The sequence below is a fragment of the Talaromyces proteolyticus genome (assembly GCF_021365285.1).
Source record: "Talaromyces proteolyticus strain PMI_201 chromosome Unknown BGW36scaffold_16, whole genome shotgun sequence".
Lineage (NCBI taxonomy): Eukaryota > Fungi > Ascomycota > Eurotiomycetes > Eurotiales > Trichocomaceae > Talaromyces > Talaromyces proteolyticus.
The window spans coordinates 292,118-313,684 of NW_025764292.1; the positions used below are offsets into that span (position 1 = coordinate 292,118).

At 45.8% G+C, this 21,567-nt stretch overlaps 6 protein-coding genes across 6 annotated transcripts; 3 read left to right on the plus strand and 3 right to left on the minus strand.

Moving 5' to 3' along the window:
* Positions 1-6,882: 6,882 nt before the first annotated feature.
* BGW36DRAFT_365574 (sphingomyelin phosphodiesterase) lies at positions 6,883-9,265 on the plus strand (the record flags this gene model as incomplete). The annotated part of the gene is made up of 7 exons (XM_046214666.1): positions 6,883-7,047; positions 7,105-8,041; positions 8,092-8,140; positions 8,186-8,368; positions 8,415-8,560; positions 8,619-9,168; positions 9,223-9,265. The coding sequence occupies 7 exons, from the start codon at positions 6,883-6,885 to the stop codon at positions 9,263-9,265; spliced, it is 2,073 nt and encodes a 690-aa protein (XP_046065466.1).
* A 2,405-nt stretch (positions 9,266-11,670) lies between these two features.
* On the plus strand, positions 11,671-14,078 carry BGW36DRAFT_308955 (uncharacterized protein; the record flags this gene model as incomplete). The annotated part of the gene is made up of 5 exons (XM_046212376.1): positions 11,671-12,413; positions 12,469-12,725; positions 12,772-12,906; positions 12,953-13,043; positions 13,100-14,078. The coding sequence occupies 5 exons, from the start codon at positions 11,671-11,673 to the stop codon at positions 14,076-14,078; spliced, it is 2,205 nt and encodes a 734-aa protein (XP_046065467.1).
* Positions 14,079-14,233: 155 nt separating this feature from the next.
* Positions 14,234-15,598, minus strand: BGW36DRAFT_365576 (uncharacterized protein; the record flags this gene model as incomplete). The annotated part of the gene is made up of 1 exon (XM_046214667.1): positions 14,234-15,598. One exon carries the CDS (start codon positions 15,596-15,598, stop codon positions 14,234-14,236), a length of 1,365 nt encoding a protein of 454 aa, XP_046065468.1.
* A 1,272-nt stretch (positions 15,599-16,870) lies between these two features.
* Positions 16,871-18,403, plus strand: BGW36DRAFT_391676 (putative alkanesulfonate monooxygenase). The gene has a single exon (XM_046217612.1). It carries the CDS (start codon positions 16,911-16,913, stop codon positions 17,997-17,999), a length of 1,089 nt encoding a protein of 362 aa, XP_046065469.1. The 5' UTR covers positions 16,871-16,910; the 3' UTR covers positions 18,000-18,403.
* A 1,103-nt stretch (positions 18,404-19,506) lies between these two features.
* Positions 19,507-20,874, minus strand: BGW36DRAFT_420989 (uncharacterized protein). The gene is made up of 2 exons (XM_046219528.1): positions 20,336-20,874; positions 19,507-20,254 (listed from the first exon to the last, which is right to left on the minus strand). Exons 1-2 carry the CDS (start codon positions 20,837-20,839, stop codon positions 19,538-19,540), a joined length of 1,221 nt encoding a protein of 406 aa, XP_046065470.1. The 5' UTR covers positions 20,840-20,874; the 3' UTR covers positions 19,507-19,537.
* Positions 20,875-21,042: 168 nt separating this feature from the next.
* BGW36DRAFT_262539 (uncharacterized protein) lies at positions 21,043-21,319 on the minus strand (the record flags this gene model as incomplete). The annotated part of the gene is made up of 2 exons (XM_046210087.1): positions 21,043-21,087; positions 21,131-21,319. Coding segments are annotated over 2 exons (234 nt in total), but the record flags the coding sequence as incomplete, so codon positions are not given.
* Positions 21,320-21,567: the final 248 nt, after the last annotated feature.

The following is a 21,567-nucleotide window of genomic DNA, read 5'->3' on the forward strand; positions in this document are numbered from 1 at the left end:
TGCTCCTTATCCTCTGGGGAGGAAGAGACAGGCGGTTTTGGCGGAGACTTGGGGGCGGCAGTACCGTTTCTATTGCCATATCGCGTCAATGTTATCAGGGGCTGTATATGTCTGGTGGTTGTGACTCATACCCGACTGTTCCAATCACTGCATGCATACCCCAAGACGGCGCGGACTGCTGCGAGTTAGTTAATTTTATATTCTCTCTTTTAATACAATGTTTCAAAACATACTTGTTTCTGTTTCCAATCGGTATTTTGTTCCTCCAGCTCCTTTAATGCCTTTTGGAATTCGACAGCTTTGGCCGCCGCCTCTTCGTCGCTACTCTCATCCCGTTACTCAAAGCTTGTCTGTATTGGGCATGGAATTTAATTACCCCTCAACATGCGACTTGCCTCCGATCGACATGGTGTAAAGAGTAGAGTTGTGTTGTGAAACAATAATTCGAACGGAAGAAAGAAGAGAAGCCGTTGTTTGTAGACCGTCGGATTAGACTCGGTGGTAGATGCAATACCATCTGATTTTAAGGGGATGAGCTCTGCCTTTATATGCACAAATTACTCGACATATGCATCAGCTAATGAAGCCATAATTATTGAAAAAACTCATTTCCCTCTTCTCTGCTTTCTTTTTTTGACCCGCCACTACTCATTCGTCATGTCTTGTAGGTCGGAAGTATGTCCGCGGGATCAATGGTATCCGAATAATACCCTTGTTATTTTAGTCGATCCGTGCGCCGTGTAGGCGTCTAGCATGCAGACAATGCTGTCACTGGGAACACGTTCATCACAAATGTGAGAGGTAAACTTTAGAGTCACAGGAGTTCGGGATCTGCAAGAAGACCCCGGTGGTTTCAGATGGGGGGGGGATCCGATTTAGAGCAATCGAATCGGTGAATTGGCTGTTTAATCATGATGGGAATGGCGGGGCAGGACTACACCCACCATGCTCTGAGTGATGTTCTCCTTTTTTGTTTGTGCAGACTATAATCCTGGTCAATGTAATCCAATCACAGCTGCATGGTCATTGATTCCCGCCTCGCCACATTGTGAAGGATGAAGAAACTTTAGCTCACACTAAATAGTTATCACAGCTATTGCGTGTCAGACATCGTCATCCTTGCAGCTACCCGAGTTCCCCGTTATCATGTTCTTTCTTTTCCAGCAGTACTCCGTATAGATAGATGGTCGTCCAAGCTTTTACTAAGCCCACTCACAGCCCCAGAGAATGTTGGCAGATCGCTAGGCAGAGAAGGCTAGCGGATCTTCGCGGGTGGCTGTACGAGATGGCATATTGAAAATAGCGTGGTAAGAGTAAAATCTGAACATGGGTGATTTGCGGGATCAATCCCATTTGTCCAGGCACCAGGCATGCTATACCATTAGCTGGTGGGAGGCAATATTAGACTTCCCGAATGGCTGGTCTTTGGGCAATGGATTGCGGCTAACGCATCTTCCCTGGGTGGCTATGGGTATGGTCATGCAGGACCAAATCCCACGACAGCGGCCCGGACATGAGATAAAAGATCCATACCTTTGTATCGTTTCTTCAACTGCGGGTCTAACCTGAATACGGGCCCAACAGACGGCAGGTCGTTACAGCGTTTCGGCCTTGCGACCGTGAACCTAAAGTTGCCCTCTCTTTGTTGGGTTGAGGCAACGATCAAGATCTAGTCCAATAACGATGCCGACTCAAAACGCTAGCACCTAGAACTAACCAACCACTGGTGCTTGCATGCAAGCGTACAGCTGACAGGATTTGGACGGTCGAAGCGTGTTCTTTTGCAAGTTTTTCTCTTGCGAAAATAGGGAATAAGAATTTTCTAGTTGAACTTTAATCGTGTTTCCAATCTCGCGTGGTGTGAGAGGACTCACAGGATCGATCAACGTGGTCGGTCTGATCCTCACTTGGCAACCCACATTACCAGGTTTGATCGTAAGAGCAGGTTTGCAAGGGAATAAAACAACTGAGGATGGATCATGCAGTAGATAATCAATTTCCGCATGGCTTTGTATTCTGACTTATCATATGCTGCAATAACCAAGTGTTTGTAGATCGGCGATTGCCTTATTCCGACGAAGCAAAGGAGGTTCAGGCATTTGCACCGTTAGTAATGCACGAACCAAACTACCTGGAAGCCTCCTTTGCAGCAAATGATTCAGGAACCCGTCCGCCATTGGTATCCCAAACCCTGGGCCATGACCCTTACAGCGAAGAGTGATGGTTGGACGTAATCCCATGCTGTCGACATCACGCGCGCAGTCTAAGCGTACCAAATCTTGGGTCCGGTAGATGGCGCAGCTGTCCGGAAGCTGGCCCGGTGCTCCGAATGCAGGTCAGCAGTTAAGGACCTTGGCTAATCATCACCTGGTGGTATTTTGGCCGAACTAGGAAGTATCTAGGTAGCACATAGAGTTCTGGACAACCCGCATAATAATGTATATAGCATCAGTGACATGAGAGCCATCGGTGGCAGCGAGAAAGACCGATCGCAGTACTGCGACGGCGCTTGTGTGATTTATTTCGTACTGGGTATCGCCGAGTATATCCGCTTATCCTCCGTCGAATGTTGAGCGCTATAGTGCGACGCCTTGAAGCGGACGTGGCCGACATTGCGTTTGGCAAAGAGTACAGTAACAGTAGTAGCTCAGTGTGTCAAGAGCCTTGACTGAGGAAAATTGCGGTCGGGGCAATAATAGTAGGATGGCGGCGTAGTTGCCTGCCTAGTAGTCACACGCATCCGGCTGGGTGGTCAGCCTTCTTCGCTTTTTCCCTCAACACACTTCTTATTGCAGTCTATCGCACCCTCTTTGACAGTCCTCTTTCTCACGGAAACCTTTTCTCAGTAATCCTGCCATTGTGTCAGTTCATTTCTATCGTCGTTTTCATTTTTTCAAGCACAGAAACAGCGAGCCGAAACCGAGCGCCCGACAGCCCCTTGAATGGACATCATCCATCATCGCTTTTCTTCAAAGCCACCTACCCCCATGAGTTGCACTCGATCCTAGTGACCAAACGAAGATCCGCCTATTATTTAAATTCATCCGATCTCAAAAGTTCCCCATGGAATTTATCACATTGTTTGATGCCCTTCGAAACATCCCTGGACGTGACGCCAGCGACGCGCCAGAGATCAGGTAGCAAAGTCTCACCCCGAGCTTGAATCTTGCTATGCAATTTTATACCCCGAGTTTATTGATTGTCGCGACAAGTGCACTGTATCGCGTTTTTATTTCCTGGTGATGTATGCAAGTTCCTCTCGATTGATAATGGATACCAGTTGGAAGATAGCCAGATAGGAACCATCTCACACCAGGATACCCTTCCATGAACCGTGTGCTGGATAGAAAATTATCCTTTTGGTATTATTATATGCTGTTTCGCATTGGCTATTGGTACGTTGCCATTCTCGTTGTCGTGCTTTGCAGGGTGAAAAATGTCATATATACTAATATATCCCTCAATTATAGGCGAAAGCAAGCTCTTTCAGGTGTGACCCGCGTGCCTTTTGGGGGTACAAGGAGGCTCACTGGTCTAATCAGCATCAAGCTGCCCCCGACTTCTGAATCGCGATATGGGACGAAGTTGAAATAAGAATTAACATGTTGCGCCGCCATCCTTGGTGGTTCGCGCCCTGGGCTTAGCAACTCGTGCATGACGTGGAAAGCTCAAAGAGGTCAGAATACGGCAGTTCAATGGAGTCTGGACTCTGGACCCGGGGACTTCTTCCCGAGTGGTCTCTTAGCTAGTGCCCTGGGCGGATCCTGGTCATACGCGTCAAGCTGTAGTCCTCAAGCTGTATTGCTTTTGGAAGCTTTCTAGTTGGATACGTCTTGCTTTGTTTGATCAAAGTGATTCGTCACAATGGAGTCTACCGATCCTCGACCTATGTTCCGCCTACTCTTTGTTGCCATAGTCTTTTGTAACACTATGGTAGATGAGTACGAATGTTGGCCGCGGTTTCCATTGGCGAGAACGGAATCGAATTGGAACTGCGCAGGCAGTGAAATACCCGTCCAACCATGAACAGGGAAAATGACTCTGCTGGGTCCACCACGACACTCAAGGGTCGAAACGGCTCGTGCTGGAGCGATTGTCTGCATAGCGCTTTGCCAGCGGGCGAGTGTGGTTTTGATCATCGGACCAGTCACAAATACGGATGGTGCACCCATCGGTTGGCCACGAACCGACCTGGAGCTCAAGGTGTCGCTCTTGAGCAAATATCAAATTTCATCGAATATCCACTCTGTCGATGCAACCAAAGGCGGTTCGTTTTTGGTGGTTGATGTATACCGCCTTGTTTCATCTCTAGAAAGATAGCGGTCGCGAACGATGGCTGAGAGCATCGATTCTTGTCCAATTCTACGACGGCCATGCTAAGAGACCATCTGCAAGACCGAGAACAACGGACTCTCTTATGAGGAATTCTAAGACGCGACGAAGAAATGATGGGAAGTTATTATTCAGTGGTGGGTCAGGAGGATTTAACCGACTCCTGACTCCTAAATTACCCGGGGCTACATATAGAGGTAGCGCAAACATGCCAGTATGATATGTAGGCTCGGACTTCTACTTCGATTAGCTGCTTGAGACACCCGCAGGTTGCTTTGTTTGGCTATTAACTGCTGCTAGGCTTTTGGTGGGAAACCAATGAACGAAGCCTAACGAAGTCGTCGTTTCTTTTTCAATTGGCGCTGACTGAGGGCAATCCATGCCTGACTTGGGAAGTAATAGCCGGTAGTTATGGGGTTAGTGGATGCTGCAGCCAACATCAGCGTCAGGAGGCCGCTAATAGTTGCTCGCCCATATTGGGAGGCACAAGTGACCTTGAACACTATGGATTATACGGTTATCACTGTTGATGGGCAGGTGTCCTGCAGCGTCAAATCACACTAGGTAAAATTTACCACCTCATTGATATTTCAGGCACTACGATGTATGAAACCCATTCCGGCAACCCAACAATGCTGACTTGGGCGGGCCGAGTCGCCCGTGCTCCCGAAAGCTACCGAAAGCTACCAGAAAGTTAAAAGCTCGACCATGGAAGAGAACAATAGTTGGAGATTGGGAAGCTAACGTCGAGTGTATGGATGTAACAGCAATAATATGCCATTGAATAATGGGTATGAATGCCTCACTCTCTTTTCGGCCTATTTCGCCTTCCATCGGATCCTTACTCCAACCATACTGATCGTCTGTCGGTATACATGCATGCCCTTTCTCGGTCACAAGTCGCGGAAATCAATGTTTTGATAAATTATTTCTAAAACAAATTTGCTGAATATCAACATGAGGGTAAGAAGGCTTGAAGGTCCGTTGAATAGAACCCAGACTTGTTATACGGTGGTGGGTCTTATGAGGATTCCGTTTCCGAATAAGCATATGAGCCCAATGACACCTTGTTATTATCGACTGGTCAGTTCGGGGGTTTAGGGGCCTGGCCACTTATTCAGATCAATCAAAAGGTCTTGGTACGATACCCGAGGATCCGTTCCGGAGAGCACCCATAAGAGCCTACCGATGCGGATCACGCTGATGGATTATGCAATATATATTCTTTCTATGTCGGCCTTGCAATCTCAGGTGGAAAAAAACATAAGTGTTTGGACTCTTCCATTATGGGCGATTCCTTGTATCTATCTGTTCTATTGAGCTGCCTCGTTAGATTGGTTCGTTTTACTCACGCATACCCACTAATGTATTCGCCTATCTTGATGAGGCACCCTCTTCGTTCCCTCAATGAATATTTTAAGATCGTTCTCCATCCCCCACCCCCTCCTCTCTCTACGCATATAAGATTAATGCTATATTCAGCTTTACAATTTTGGCCTCAAACTTTAACCAAAGCAGTAGGAAACAACGGCCGAAAATTTCTACAATGACCGTCATTACGATTTCAAGTGAAGAATTCTTGATCGACACTAAAGCGATTGACGTTTTAAACTGGCCTTTCTCAGACGCTTGCGTGAGGAATATTTATTAACGGCTGCAGACTCCTTGCTTATTTACTCGGAAAAGACATATGCGATGCGGGATGAATATGGCTGCCCAAGTATGGAGTCCAGCACTGGCCAATGAGCTTGGTGAGGATTACCAGAGAGCAGAAACAACGCTGATTTGTACGTTGGGATGGAGTGCGCCTTTTTCCTATGAAATCATTGATGCCAGGTTTTTTCTTTCACTCCGAATCTAATTGATTCATCGCAACCCCCATCTTCTTTCTTTCTATATATTCAGCATCGCAGTATACTATCTTTAAAAGCGGAAATAGGTATTCCTCGCAAATACAGTCTAAACGATGACAATTCACTACGTACATTATAAAGGATCGCAATAATGGAATTGAGAAATACAACAACTGACGACGGCGGAAAATACGAGTTGTTGATAGTGTCCACTGGTATTACGACAATTTTAGTGGTGTGAGTAATGTTTTCAAGTCCACGATTTTGTCTTGATTTATTCTCAGTGTTTAATTTTAAAAAATAGTTACTATTATTCATATGAGGTTCTGGTCTAAGTGTACATTGTGGGTGAGATTATCGTCTATGTCGAGGGTGTCTTTCCTCTCGAGAGGAAACACTGTCGATTTCGATTCCATCTCGATCCAATTATAGCAAGGCCTAATGGAGACTATGTAGTGTAGTTAATGCGGTTACTATATTATACCTAATACAGTTAATACCGCTTTCTAGCGGGATAATGGAAAACGAGCAGGCCTTCAGAGGAAACGTGCCGTAGCGACGGCCCTAATTGGATAGCCTTGGCAGATCTGTCGCTCAACACCACGTTTATTCGGAGATGGCCAACGTCGTACGTTAAAAGCGAGCGCTCAGCCAGCTAAGCAAGTCAACCTCGCCTTCGGTTGCAACGTTACCCATCATGTATTGTCGTTGCTCTCTTCTTCTCGCTGTTCTGAGTAGCTGCATTAGTCAGCTTGCTTCTGCAAGATCCTCCGGTTCCCAGGTGCTCGCATATACCGTACCTGCTGACTTCCCAACAAGCCTCTTTCCGTCCTACTATGTTCCGCCTTCGCCTACTCAACAAGTAAGTCTGGCCCAGGCTAGACGGCCGCGGTGGACAAGTTGTCTGAATAGAATCTAGCCACAACCAATCATTCACGACACGGCATTGAATTATACCTACCCTCTTGCCTTGACAGATCCGTACAACATTCCCCAAGAAGATGACGATCGAATTTACTATCCCGCCCCGCTGTATAATGTGTCAAACGGGAGTGCTATTGCTGCACACGCCATCAAGCAAGTGCAATCAATCATCGCTGGAAGCGGGTCGAACTGTACGAAATGCATTTCAGCGTTGAAAGTGGGCCAATATGTAGCCCAACGAGTGCCATCGGTGCTTCCGGACTTGCTGGTCAGGCTTTGCCAGAGTACTAACTTCAGTTCCAATACAACCTGCCAACAAAACTATGAAGCAACGACATTCGGTGCTGTCTGGACTCAGGTCCTCGCGCTGGCCGATGTTGCCCGGTTAGATGGCCAGTATATCTGTAACTCGATCTCGAGCTCTTTCTGTCCAATGCCCTCAACTCTCCCGTCGAACACCACGGGTTACTTTGGACCAAAACCAGCACATGTAAAAGTAACCAAACCAAGCGGCAAGCGTGTGAAGGTTTTGCATATGAGTGATCTGCACATTGGCCCTCGATATGCTGTCGGGGCTGAGGCCAGTTGTTCCAGAGGACCTTGCTGTCGTGCCAATGTAGGAAGCACTTCTGGAAAGATTGCACTCCCCGCAGCGCTTTATGGGTCATTCAAGTGCGACAGCCCTTACTTCCTTTTGACTTCCGCTTTGGAGTCCCTCGCCCCATTGACCGGAACTAGCCACAAAAACCACTCCCATGGCGAGCAGTTCGCGTGGACTATCTATACCGGTGATGTAGTGTCTCATGACAGCCAAAACCAATTGTCCCGGAATTACACCATGTATTCCGAGTGGTCCATCTATCATATGCTCAAGGCCTATATTCCCAGTGGGCCAATCTTCCCAGTGCTGGGAAATCATGACAGCAATCCCGGTAGGGCTTGATTGGAAACAGCAATTGCATTCCTGCTAATCAAAGCACAGAGGCCATTGATGCACCACACTCGCTGCCAGGAAACCTTGGTCAACAACAGTAGGTTTCCTGATGCGTTTCTCGGGGTTTCTCTAACGTGACCAGGTCCTGGAATTACGACCATGTTGCCTCGCTCTGGCAACAAAATAACTGGATCACTCCTGCGGCAGCCAATGAAGCTCGCATGCATTATGCTGCTTACAGCATCAATCATCCTGCATATCCCAAGCTGAGAATCATTACCCTCAATACTGATTTCTTCTACAAGTCAAACTTCTTCAACTACATGTAAGCGATCGGCCTAGTCGGTGAATCCTATCTCACAGTATTACAGCAATACTACGAATCCGGATAACAGCGGAAATCTCAAATTCCTCGCCGACGAGCTTCAAGATGCAGAGAATAAGGGAGAACGAGCTTGGGTCCTAGGACACGTCCTGACAGGATGGGATGGTTCAAACCCTCTGCCCAACCCGACTGGTGAGGGAGCTTCTAGGGATCAAAGATGTCGACGGCATGAAACTGATGACTCTCTCAGATCTTTTCTACCAAATTATCGACCGCTACTCTCCACACGTCATTGCCGGTGTCTTCTTCGGTCACACCCACGAGGATCAATTCATGATCTACTATGCCAACAACGGCACAGTCCAAGATGCCGCTCATGCTCTGAACGTGGGCTGGATTGGTCCTAGTGTGGTACCACTCACCAACCTCAACAGCGGCTACCGCGTGTATGAAGTTGACACTGGTGATTTCAGCGTCTACGACGCCTACACATATTACACTAATGTCAGTGCCTTCGGGAGCCTCAATACTAGCGAAACTGGCCCAGTCTGGAAATTCGAGTACTCCACCCGCGATGCTTATCCGATCGGATGGCCAAAAACTGCCCCGTTGAATGCCACTTACTGGCACAAGATCACCGAGGCTATGTCGGCCAATCATAGCCTTGTCAGCCAGTTCAACACCTTACAAGGCAAGATGAGTGTCCAGACTCCTAATTGTACCAACACGGCCTGTGCTCTAGCCAAGATCTGTTACATGCGTAGCGGAAGCGTGGCTCTCGGGAAGCAATGTCCTCAAGGGTAAGTCGCGTTACCAAGGAGAAAGGGGCTTTTTTGCTAACATTGTTATTCTAGATTCAACTCAGTCCAGGGTCCTTTCACCGGCAAGAACTTCTAGTTGGCTGAAGGAACTAGCATATATGCGCTAGCGTTGTTAGATAATAAATTATAACATGCCGAGTCGGCCAATTGACCAACCAATACATGTTTTTGAACGAGGGATTCTTCAATATAGCGGACAAAGGCTTTTATAGTCAATCAGATACCCTGATTTTATGTGGCAGGCTAAAATGTAATCACCGACTCGAGGCGGTTTAGGTATCAAGTAAAGGACCTTAATAGTCAACGTTCAGGCTTATTTAGGGGGATCATGGTGGTCTAGATTCAAGGGATACTTTATCCTGTTATGTCCTGTATTTCAGCATAGAGAGAATTGGGCAGGGTAACGTAACTGCTCTGCATCTGAATGCAGCTATGTCCTAACATTACGCCCTTCTTCTCTCCAAATTGAGCAGTGTCTAGCTGGCCGGGGTGGTCGGGGTGGCTGGACCTTTTCCCTCTTTAGCTTCCTTTGTTTTTTTTTGACAATTGAAGCACTTGTACTTTGTCTTCATGAAATCGTTTTTTCTTGGCGTAGTACATGTATTGATTGTGTGTCCACTGCTTTTACAATAGCCATTCCAGGGTAGGCCCTTAAACTCGCATGGAAAATGGGAAGTATGCTGTACTCTGTCTGATGCCCTTTCTCCCAAATGGCCGCTAGCCAGTGGGCATACAGTGCTTCGGTAAAGACCATCGTCGTCTTTCAGTAGATATACTCATCTGAGCCACGGGGAGGATGATGCTTTGCCTTACAAAACATCACAAATGTATCTCTTCTAAGGGCTGAGACTTGGTTAAGGAGTTCATGATGAAAAGAGCCCTTTGAACTATAAAGACCAAATCAGTTAGTGATCATTGTTGCTGACAGACTCATCGTATTCTTATATCAATATAAAATATAGTTGAGCATATATGTCAGGTGACTCGTACCGGCAATTCGTTTATATTGGCCGATAATTTTATAGTTTCTTAGTAAGCGAAATTGAAAAGGCAGTGCCCAATAGTTAAGATACGTGTAACTACTCAACCTAGGACAACTTCCTCAAACGATCTGTTAGTACATTTAGGTAGAGTATTATCACTGCGTTTTCGGCTCCTAGTGTTTGTTGAGGGAAGTAGAGAAATTCCTGGCGTTATATACTGGACTTGTATGCTAGAAAGTTTAGGGTGTGCAAGGAGATCCGTGTGGCTCTTGGAAAAAATGTTTTTTTGAAACTCACTTATCATTCATCTCTTTAAACAATTTATTCGGCCGAGAGGAAGGAAAGACAAAGCCCATCGTTAGGAGACCGTCTCCCAAAGCATATTGGAATGTGCCCATCATTGCTTCCTACGAGTGTACTAGGCAATGACCCTGCATTTATGGTCTAAAACTTAGGGGACATGACTAGCCTCATCATTAGCGTAATCTTTTCTTCTCTATTAATCACTCTTACGAAGTAGACAACCATTTTTTTTATAGGATAATTAGGTGATGGTATAGAGGTCCTAGTCTGGAAGTCCTTCAAGCGCACAATGTTCTGTGAGTAAATCATAAATAGTTGCGGTGGTATAATTAGTGTGTTGTATAGGTATTCTACCGTTCCTTCCATATAATAACCGATACATTTCATTACTCGAGTGTTCTCCCCTAATTTCGTGGGGAATAAAATCGAAAACGGATTTCTACGATACAATTCCGCTTCGAGGACCCTAGATGTTAACTTTACCATGGAAATGTTAGCCATTTGCATTTTCATGTGATACCCACAGACATTTGGCCGGCAAATCCCGGAATACGGGCATCGTAGAGATTAGTCTTGTGAAAACGTCGGTATGGACTATGATGGAGGCTTCCAAGGGCGCACATCTTCCGGTGAACCCATTGCATATGAATAGATAGAGCGTCGCTGCCTCCCACATCATAGTGCATATTGTTACTTCAATGGATAACTTGATACAGTAATAATTCACCAACAAGTACCGACGTTCTGGGGCGTCAGCCGTGTTGGGTTGCACAGAATGCATACCCCGAGATATCCCCGAACATTGAAGGCTATCGGGACACTGGCCAATGCAGAGGCGACACTCTTGTAGCCCTTTCCCCACCCGTTGACTGACCGCTCGGCGCTTTCTCGGCATCCCTCCTCAAGTGCACCAGTCCCGAAATCCACGTCCACCATTCAGAAAGGCTGCTCGCCTGGTCCTGCGCCATTTTTGGTACTTCCAGTGTCCCTATGACACCCGGCCGTGTCAGAACTGACCTAAATTGGTCTAGAAAATACTGATTGGGTACTATCGGTTTTGTATAGAAGGGGCTAGCACCCCAGATCTCAAATGCCGTGCAGACCAGTGCATATCGCCACAAGTGCTCTAATTGCAATGTACGACACGCAAAACTGTTTCGTTATGTGAACAACAGTTTTCTGGAGATATTAGATGATGCCGATATCCCCAGGGTTAAATACGATTAGCACCCCTAAATCCGGCCACCGGGCCACCCCGGTACGGAAATCGCGAGCGCCAAAATCGTGCTATCCATGTTACAAAAGGAAGGTAAAATGCGATCGCAAGTCTCCGTGCTCATTATGTGTGAAGCGAGGCTACGCTCATCTATGTACATTCGTCCATCCGTCGCGAGATGAAAAGACATCGCAGTCACCGACCGATCGGATAAGTGAGAGCAGCCAGAACCAAGGTTGTTGTGAGAATGGGGTTCAGACAAATACTCGCCAGGTTACTATTATGAGAGATTCGCAGACCGTGTCGGTTGACACCCAAGAATGGCGAACTATCAATGATAGGCTGGTAGAGTTGAGCCATAGTATAGCGTCGTTGCGGTCCCAACTCGAAACATCGTCCAGTACTCCGACAACATCACCGTCCTCTTCGGAGGATGACCATTCACCAAAGACAGTTAGCAATAACGAAGAGATAACAGGAGGGGTACGAATGAGGAATGCCTTCGGCGGCTCCCCAATTCATTGCGGGTCTGACTCGGTTTTGGCTTTTCTTCTGGAAAAGCCTCAAAGATCAATTTTCAAAGAAGAAAATGTCTTATCCCAGCTTGGATTAGAAAACTCTTCGGCAACATATCCATTTCTTGATCTGTGGTCATCCGACATCTCCTCCTACAGCAATGGGTCTGTATGTGCCGCTCTTCCGGAGGATAGAATTTGCCGGGGGTAAGGACTGGATTAGTTTGTTATGAAAGTTACTCTAGCTCACAATAGGTGATAGACTCTTGCGTTCCTATCGCGACGTCCGGATGACACTATACCCCGTCATAGCAGACTTCGACCGTTTTGAGCAGGACGTTCAAGCTCTGCTGAAGAATAGAGCTCTGGAAGGTCTTTCGACAAGCCATGCAATGGCTTCCATAGAGCAGTTTGGCTTCAGCATAGCATTTGTGGGGATACTTTTCGCAGTCCTTGCATCTGGGTGTCAGGTCTCAGAATTTTCAAAGAATAAGATGGCGTCTTCGCGCCAAACATACGGTATTAAAGTTCTTTGAATTAACCTGCCATAAGCTGACAGGTCTAGTCTCATGTGCATACCAGTGTCTTCGAAACTCCAACTTTCTATCCCGTCCGACTATGGAAGCTGTTCAAACTCTTCTTATACTCGGAGATGTTCTATCGTACGATATGAACCCTGGTATTGCTTATACAACATTCGGTGAGTGGGCTTCTGGTTTTCTCAACCTTCGTGCTGATAATTGTAGGTGTTGCCCAGCGAATGGCCTTGACCCTTGGCCTTCATGCCGAATCAGCCGTATTCAAAGACCCGGGAGCATATAGACGACAACAACTTTGGTAAGAATCATTTCTCGTATTAAACGTTGTCAACTAACCTTTTAAACTTGTAACAGGTGGTCCATGGCCTGGCAAGATAGCCATTTTGGACTCTCATATGACCGTCCTGTCGAAACACTGTCTGCGTACCCTCAAATCCCCCGTCTACAAGGGTCACGTCCAGGAATGCGTGGATACTTTGAAACGATGTGTTCTGTCATTTCGCTCATTTTGCAACTCCTTCGTGACGAAGTCTTACTAGGAAGCGATATCACCGATCGAACTATACCAACATACAAAATCGAGCTCAATAAGATATTAGCAGACGCAGAGCCATATCTTCAAAGCGAAGATCACTGTTTCACGCTCAAAGACCACATTGAGCGACTCGCTTTGAAGCTAAGGTCGTCTTATCTCGTGTCGGAAATATGCCGAAGGTCTTTAAAACAGCCCTCCTCAACGGGCGACAAAACGCCACGTCTGTGCAACGAGTGCATTGAAAGCCTTGTAGACACGATAGAGGCGTATATTGAACTACACGCAATAATTCCCCATGGTTCCCGCTCGTGGATTCATCTTCATAGTGCCATCAGTTCGGCCTTCCTCCTCTCCGTGGACGAGACCGCACAATCAAAGCCAAGCACATGGTCTATTCTCGAGCGACTGGAGAAAGTTCTCTGTGATCTGACCACATCGGCCGAAAGTGCTGATCACCAGGCCCATAGCCCAACGTCAAAGAATAGCATGTCTCCTGATACCGCGCTGGACTTCTCTACTGGCGACTACTTCTCATCTGTGCCACGCGAAACGAACGATTTCTCTTCATCTCTCGGACAAACTTTTATGCTTTCTAACTTTCCTCTGTGTCCGGAATCTCCGACAACCATATCCCCAAAGCTAGATAATACTTCTAATGGGGCTGTCGATTTCCTATCCGGGACTCTGAGCAGTTTGCGGAAGATAATTGCGGGATTTGAAACGCGCAGAGCCAAGATAGGTGATGTAGAGACTAGTGAAAAGACCCCGTCATGCTGTGCGTCGCGATGCAGCCGTTAGTTTCAAAAATAGATACATCGTATCAGTTTATTTTGCGCAACCTTGGTGTTTTGAAATATGAAATGAATAACATAACATTTCTATCCAGTCATCTATAAAGAGAAAGTCGTCCATGAATTAAAACCTAACTGCAATCCCCATTATCAATTTCTTAATCACACTTTCCAGACCCGCCATATTATCTCTTTTCTTTCCAAATTTCCTCGCAACTTTTCATTGTCTGCTTTCAATTTTTCTATCTCTGCAATATACCGCTCACGATGACGCAGTGCCGATTCAAACAATGCGTCTACAACACCGCTTGTCTCTTTAGTGGTACCATCTGTTGTTCGCTGATGCATCTCCGAAAAGTCGGTATTGTTTTCGGTCTTGACAGTACCACTATTGCCGGCCTGCAGCAAAGCGGAATGTGCACAATCGAGCTGGGCCCGGAGATCAGAATTCGCAGATTCCAGTTCCAGAACACGCTGTTCCATCGCTGCTGTCTTGGCTGCTTGCCATAAATCGGCGCTATTCGGTTGAGGAAGCGACTGTCGCTTACTTGTCATGGGCGATGTCCGTTGTTTTTCCAGCGTTTGATTTGACGACGATGATTGTTGCGCCCAAGTTGCTCGTGCCAGTTTCTCGCGCAGTTCGAAGACATTTTTCAGATCATCATCGCGGAGTCTGCGGATCGCTTCATGTTCTCGGCGTTCGTCGGCAAGTAAAACCCTCGTTTTTATTGTGCTGGCAAGATCTTCATCTCGCAGTGCGTAGAGTGCTTCGTGCCTGGATTGGAGTGAGGCATTTCTTGCCTCTACCTCGGACAGACGGGTTTGAAGGTCTACATAGTCTGAGGCCATGACAGTGGGTTGGCTAGATTCTAAAGCCGCGACTTTGGATAATAGGTCGAGTAATTGTGTTTCTAAAGGCCCTGGTATCTGGGTTACTGGCTGTGCAGCAGGTACTTCATCATCGTCTATAGCTGTCGTCATCACAGATATTGGTCTCGACAATCCGTGCTCTTCTTCTGACGGCTCTGGAGAATTAGAAGAGTCTGAGAATGGCTCAAGGTTGGCAGCATTCTGAGACACTTTTGGGGTCTTGGGCTCGTGCTCTACCAAGATCGGAATGCTTTCACTTTCGGCATGAACCAGACCTGCTTTTGTCCCAACCCCATAAAAGACAGACTCCATGTGCGGCGCGTCGATATTTCGGATATATAGACCCGCGTCTTGCAACTGCAGTGTTTCCAAGTCTGTAGATGTTGTTGACGGGGGCATGGGCCATATGGATGAACGTGTGTGTTGGTGATTAGGGTCCTCATCTGCCAAACCAGCGGCAGTTGAAGAAGATTGCCCGGAGAGTGACGGAACGGAAGAGTGAACAGAAGGTGATCGCGAGCGATGAAAATTGGTCATCCACATTTCAGAGTCCCGTGGAAAGGCCTTTGGTTCGAAGAGCTGTTCATCGACTGCAGCGCGCAGGTCGACATTTTTCGCGCTTGAGCGCGAGGAAGATGGACTGTGAACTGCCCACATTATAGAACGAAGTATATACAAACGAATATAATTTAATGCTGGGTGGAAATGAGCTGTATCAAAGAGCAAAGATGGTGTTCAGAAATTTCTACTCCAAAAATTAGAACTAAAAGCTATCTTATATTTCAGCGCTAGTGTCAATTGATCCCTCTTATTTTGCGACAGTCAGGGGGGCCAATCCGCTGAGACATACTGCAACTACAGCAAGCACCCAGGAAAATTCACGTCCTAGTATCATATAAGAAGCAAACAGAGAACTGTAGCCCCAAAGTCCAGCTCTCCGCGTCCTTTTCCAGGAGTTGCGACAATGGTGCGGAGACCGGCTGTGGTCGCCTGTTACTGACCTGAAACGCTCCATGTCGGAAAGCCGCAGCTCTCTGGGGCCGTTCCCTTTCGCAGCTAGGGCTTTTGGTGCCTTCGGCGGATATTTGGTGGCCTCGGGGGGTTCTCCTGGACCCTTACCTACATAAATACAATGTGCAGCGGCCGCTTTACGCTGAACCTGTTCAGCCGCGTGCTCAGCGCCTGTAGGTGCCACTCGGTAGGTTATCAATAAGCAGGTCGAGCCCGGGAGAGGCACGCTCACTGAGCGCCCCGAGACCTACATTTATTTCATCACGCTCAGTTTCACTACATGTACTTCTTCCACAGCCAAACGCCATAAAGACATAATTTAATCAATATGTATCTAAATTATCCCAGGATATATACTCAAAAATATTCCATTCACTCTTATTCACTCAAAAAGATATATAGTTTATTTAAAGATACCATGACAATAGAATACTTAACAAAATACAATAAACATTCGAGGAATTCTTTTCATTAAAGTACAGTAATCATTGTATTCTATTATTATCCCCAAGTCTATGAAATAAGAGAATAAACTAGGCCATTTTTGCGTACTTCATAACCCCTCCCGTTCAAATGTTGTTCGCCGCCATAGTTTACGTAAAGATTAATTTAGATGATATAGCAAATAGAGATAGAAGTCTCAATAAGTAGATTAATGGTACGAAGCTAGGTATAAAGGCTGAAAGCCTTTGTATAAATCTTCGGATCGTATCACGTGACTTATGTAGTTGTAGTGCTTACTATATACTCCAAGATCTATATTTGTAAAATAGTATTGCGTGATACGACGCAATCCCGAGAGAAGTCGCATCATCGTCATTTACACTAGAATATAAAGAATGAAAGGTTCAAAGTTGTATGTTTTGTTGAGAATTTGAAAAAAAAACCTGAAAGTTTTCTGAAGTCCGGGGAAAAAAGTGCATAAAGAAAGAAATAAAAAAGTAGAAACGAAAAAAAAATGCCTCAGCCAGAATTCATTAGTCTCACCTTTCCGAACGCATCGACCGAGATCAATCCGATTCCGAATGCTGGAATTGACCCAAATTATCTCGTTCGATATGCTAGGACGTTGGATGATTATGGCTTTAACTACACCTTAGTGCCTTACGATTCATCATACTTTGATCCCTTCACGGTTGGAGCGACCATCGCCTCTGTGACCAAAAACATCAAGGTGATAATAGCACTTCGACCGAATACGCTCTATCCAACTGTTGCCGCCAAAGCTCTGGCAACCCTCGACCAGCTTAGTACCGGTCGTGTCGTTGTCCACCTCATCGCTGGCGGCAGCGACGCAGAACAAGCAAAGGAAGGTGACTTCCTGACCAAGGATCAGCGCTACGGACGCCTGGAGGAATACATCCGTATTCTGCGTCGCGCGTGGGAGTCTGCAGATCCATTTGACTGGGAAGGACAGTATTTCCAATTTAAGCAGTTTAGCAATAAGGTGCGTCCAACCAATGGAACTATTCCAGTGTCTGTCGGCGGTTCTTCCGACGAGGCGTATCGTATTGGCGGTTCCCTTGGCGATATCTTTGGGCTATGGGGTGAACCCCTCAAGGAGACCAAAGAGCAGATTGACCGAATCTATGCCGAGGCAGAAAAGGCAGGTCGCACTGATCGACCTCGGATTTGGGTCACGTTTCGGCCTATTGTTGCTGAAACCGAGGATCTTGCCTGGGAGAAAGCACACCGGATACTTGACGTGCTCAATACAAACCGAGCCAAAGGGCAAGGGAAGGCTCCAGTGAACGCCCCTCCTCCGCAGAATGTGGGTTCTCAACGCCTGCTTGAAATAGCTGCTCGTGGAGAGGTTCAAGACCGCGCCCTTTGGTATCCTACTGTGACTGCAACTAATGCACGTGGAGCATCAACAGCCTTGGTCGGATCACCGCAAACTATTGCCGACTCGATTTTGGATTATATTGACCTCGGCGCTGATCTAATCTCTATTCGTGGATATGACAATCTCAATGATGCTATTGATTATGGGCGCTATATACTGCCTAGAGTTCGGGAACGGCTAAAGCAGGAAAGTGAGTCTTAGAAGACTTTTGAAGGTATTGCCTCATCATGACTGTTATATATGTATGCATGTGAGGAAAATAGAAGTTATAGTTCTATTTAGATAGCCTGCTTATGAACCAGGATATTAAGAAAAGGCCTAGTTATATTCTATTGCTATGGAGTCTTTGCAAGTGAGTACTTAAGGAGCTGGATACCGAGGATTCGAAACATCTCGATCGTTATTTTAGGATGGACGAAAGAATTAAGGTCCAGGCTGCTTTTAGTCTTGTAGGGATACAAATATAGCACCTCAGGCATATTGCTAGAAAGCGAAATGGATATGGTTTTGTGGCGCATCAGACTGCTTTTCACAGCATTCTTAGTTACCATCGGTATATTGATAGCTACACCTGCCCTATAGGTATACAGCATCCTTTGCCAAATTACTGTGATTTTCATAGTTTTGAAGGGTATTGATGACTTTAGTGTTAGAGGCGAATATTAACCGAGTGCAGGAGCAAGGTTAGCAAAGTCTAGAAAGCTGTAAAGGGTGACCAAAAAGTAGACAATGCTTTAAACACGTTTTATGTCTAACCACAAAATATGAAGTAATAATAACAAACTGGTGATGAGCAACTATAAGATGGAACATGCCCTAGTTAAAGCATTCAAGCTTTGCTGACCCAAAGTAAAATGTCAGAAGATTCGATAAATCACAGCCAACCGATAAGTACGTGGACGCTACTTAGAATATCAGTTTTTAAGGACAGAAACAGGCTGCAGGTTACTGCTATGAGAATAGCTGATGGTGTCAGCACAAGGGATCGCTTAATAGCAATATCTATTAATAGGAATGCTTTAGGGCTTCTGACAAGATGTGATGTCAGCAAGGCACATAGCAAGCGCTACGATATAGCAAAGCAGGCAATACGACATATCGAGTCTAGCAATTCAATATAGAAAATATATAAGGACACTCATTTACCAACATGTATCTAGTCTATAGTGTTTTATTCTCTCAAGGAATAGCATACTACTATTTACTCTTCAACATACTTTAGCCTATCACTGCGATAGTACCGACTTCCCTCATACGTTTACTACTTGCCTTCAGAAAATAGAATACAGTACCCACCGCAGTCCACACCTTAGTAACGAGTTGTTGAACCGTTTCGACATAAACATGGTCAGGGGTATCGATCATGATAGTGACGTAAAAAGATAATTATTATAGTAAAATAAAATATACTTTAAAGCATCCAAATATTGCTGAATCAGATAGGAAGATGATAAGGATCAATCAAGGTGAGTGTTTAAAGCCGGTGCGATGAGCCGTAAAAAAAAAGGACATGAGCTTGAAAACTTTTTAAGTGACAGAATCGGTCTCAATTTACAATTTACGATTTTATTTAAAGAGACGCCATAGTCGTGTAAATAATACCGTAGAAAAGCCTACAAGTCTCTGATAAGATAATATATTGGCCTGTCGAATCTGAATTTAAACAATGAATCTAAGTAATATTTCAGTCTCAAGTCATTGAATATATGTCACAATAGCATTTCTGATCCTTGTTCGAGTTACGTGGTTTTGAGATGAATTCCCCACAAGCGATCAACCAGCCAACGGACAGGATATTTCAGAGGCGAGATATATTCTGGCAAATAAAGATACCAGTCATCATCATCAACTAGGCTCAGGGTACGTGTCAATACAGTAGACTCATGGTAGGCAGGATAGAAGCCACTGTCCCCCCAATCGATAATTCCGGTAACAACATAGCCGTCAATACTAGGATCCTTCTTCACTATAATGTTTTCAGTCCTCACATCGCCATGGGTGAACACTAATCCGTGCGTCAAAGTGGAATAGTCATTCTCTAGAAAGGAACGAAGAAGCTTCACGTAAGTAGCGCTGCCATGGTGAACAGCCGAAAATTGCAGTTCGTTGAACTGTGTGGCTGTGGTGATGTCTTTGAACAAGGCGCATTCATTGACCCGAAGTTCTTTAACCCCTTCACCACATACCCCCCCAAGCATATTACTGTCTTCGTGTTGGATGGTTCTTAGTCGGCAGAAAATATTATCCAGTTGGCGTTGTATAGATAGCTTCTCCTTACATGACAGGTTAGGCCATACTTGAGCCAGTGTTATATCTGGAATGTACGACATAAATATCACGCGAAAAGAGCCTAACGCGATTAGACCATGCGGTCTCGGAGCGGGAATATCAGGCGCCTCTCTTGCAAGGTATTCCATGCTCGTATATTCCGTGTAGTCCTTGTTTCCTGTGATTACCTTGGCAACAATATCATTGTTACATTTAACCACAACGCCTCTCACAGGACTTTCTCACAGTTTTGGCGAATCCCAAAGGACTTTTTTTAAGGATAAGATGAGCGGGTTCTCTAAGTCATTCGACCCATCCGACCGGTCTCCAGAATGTCGCGCAAGCAAGCTGTTGACCTCTTCTGATAATGGATATACAATCGTAGCAGTCTCAGCGAGCTCAAGGCGAGTTCGGAACTCGGGCTGACTATCCTCAGAAGATTCTTTTTCTGCAGACGGCATAAGCTTAGGTCCAGTCGCCATAGTAATCCTTCGAGTGTAATTTTTCGGAAATACAGATAGCAAGTTGACTTCCGGCTCATTTCTGAGGGTACCATTAAGCTCGTCTAATGTTCGGCGATTAATTTGCGCAGCGTAAGATAGATGGCGATACTCGGCGTTTCGATGCTCGCGACGATAGAAATCGTGGAACATAGACATGAGATCCACCAACGGATTGTTCTCCAGGGCAGCCTGGAATTCTCGCATCAGATTTCTGTTCCATTGCACAGCGTCAGGACTAAGAAGTGAAAGAGCCGACGTAGTTCCGTCCATAATACGCAAGCATTTGAGCGGGATGGAATAGAATGTTTTCAGGACGAGTTGTCTGGAGACGGGGCGGGAGGAGTTTGTTTATATTTGAGGGAACGGGGACACTACCGGCGGCTAAACCCAACTTTTTCTATCCCATGAAGCCTCCCACACAAAAATAACTTTCGTTTTTGCAGGGCTTTTTCCTTTTTAGAGCCCTGATCAATGAAATCATTTGGCGTTTTTTTATCAGGGATAGGATAAAACGAATACTACCTCTATTAGCTTTGTAATATATTGATTCAAGTACAATACCAGCTGTGATACACAAGAGTACCAAATGCCGCTGCTATCGGCACAGAATGTCCTCATCCGGCCAGTATCTCGAAGCCTGATGCCGAGAAAGATGTCGGCATTACTAAGATGACTTATTTCATATGCCTTTCTAATAAGGGTTTGACTACGTCGGTCTCGGCGTTGCCTCCTTTGCTTTTTCTCGTTTTTCAAAGTTTTGGAGGCAGACGCCTTCTCATCCACACCAGATCTAGGTAGTTTCGCTTTATCTTTGATCTATTCGCGTTTCATATTGTCAAAGGTCGGTGAGATTTCAAGAAGCAATCATGGTTATAAGCAAAATAAATACTACCAGTTCTGTCATGGTTCACAAAACCATCGCTTCGACTCTATGAATAGAAGCTACGACAATTTCCATGATAAACCGTGGCATCCTGTGTAAGTCAGCGATAAAATGC

Excerpts from the sequence above, each read along its gene's own strand:
- BGW36DRAFT_391676 (XM_046217612.1), top strand. The coding sequence starts at position 16,911 with ATGCCTCAGCCAGAATTCATTAGTCTCACCTTTCCGAACGCATCGACC.
- BGW36DRAFT_420989 (XM_046219528.1), bottom strand. The coding sequence starts at position 20,839 with ATGGACGGAACTACGTCGGCTCTTTCACTTCTTAGTCCTGACGCTGTG. Across the intron at positions 20,255-20,335 it reads TCATCTTATCCTTAAAAAAA|GTAATCACAGGAAACAAGGA; the intron begins GTCCTTTGGGAT and ends ATTGTTGCCAAG.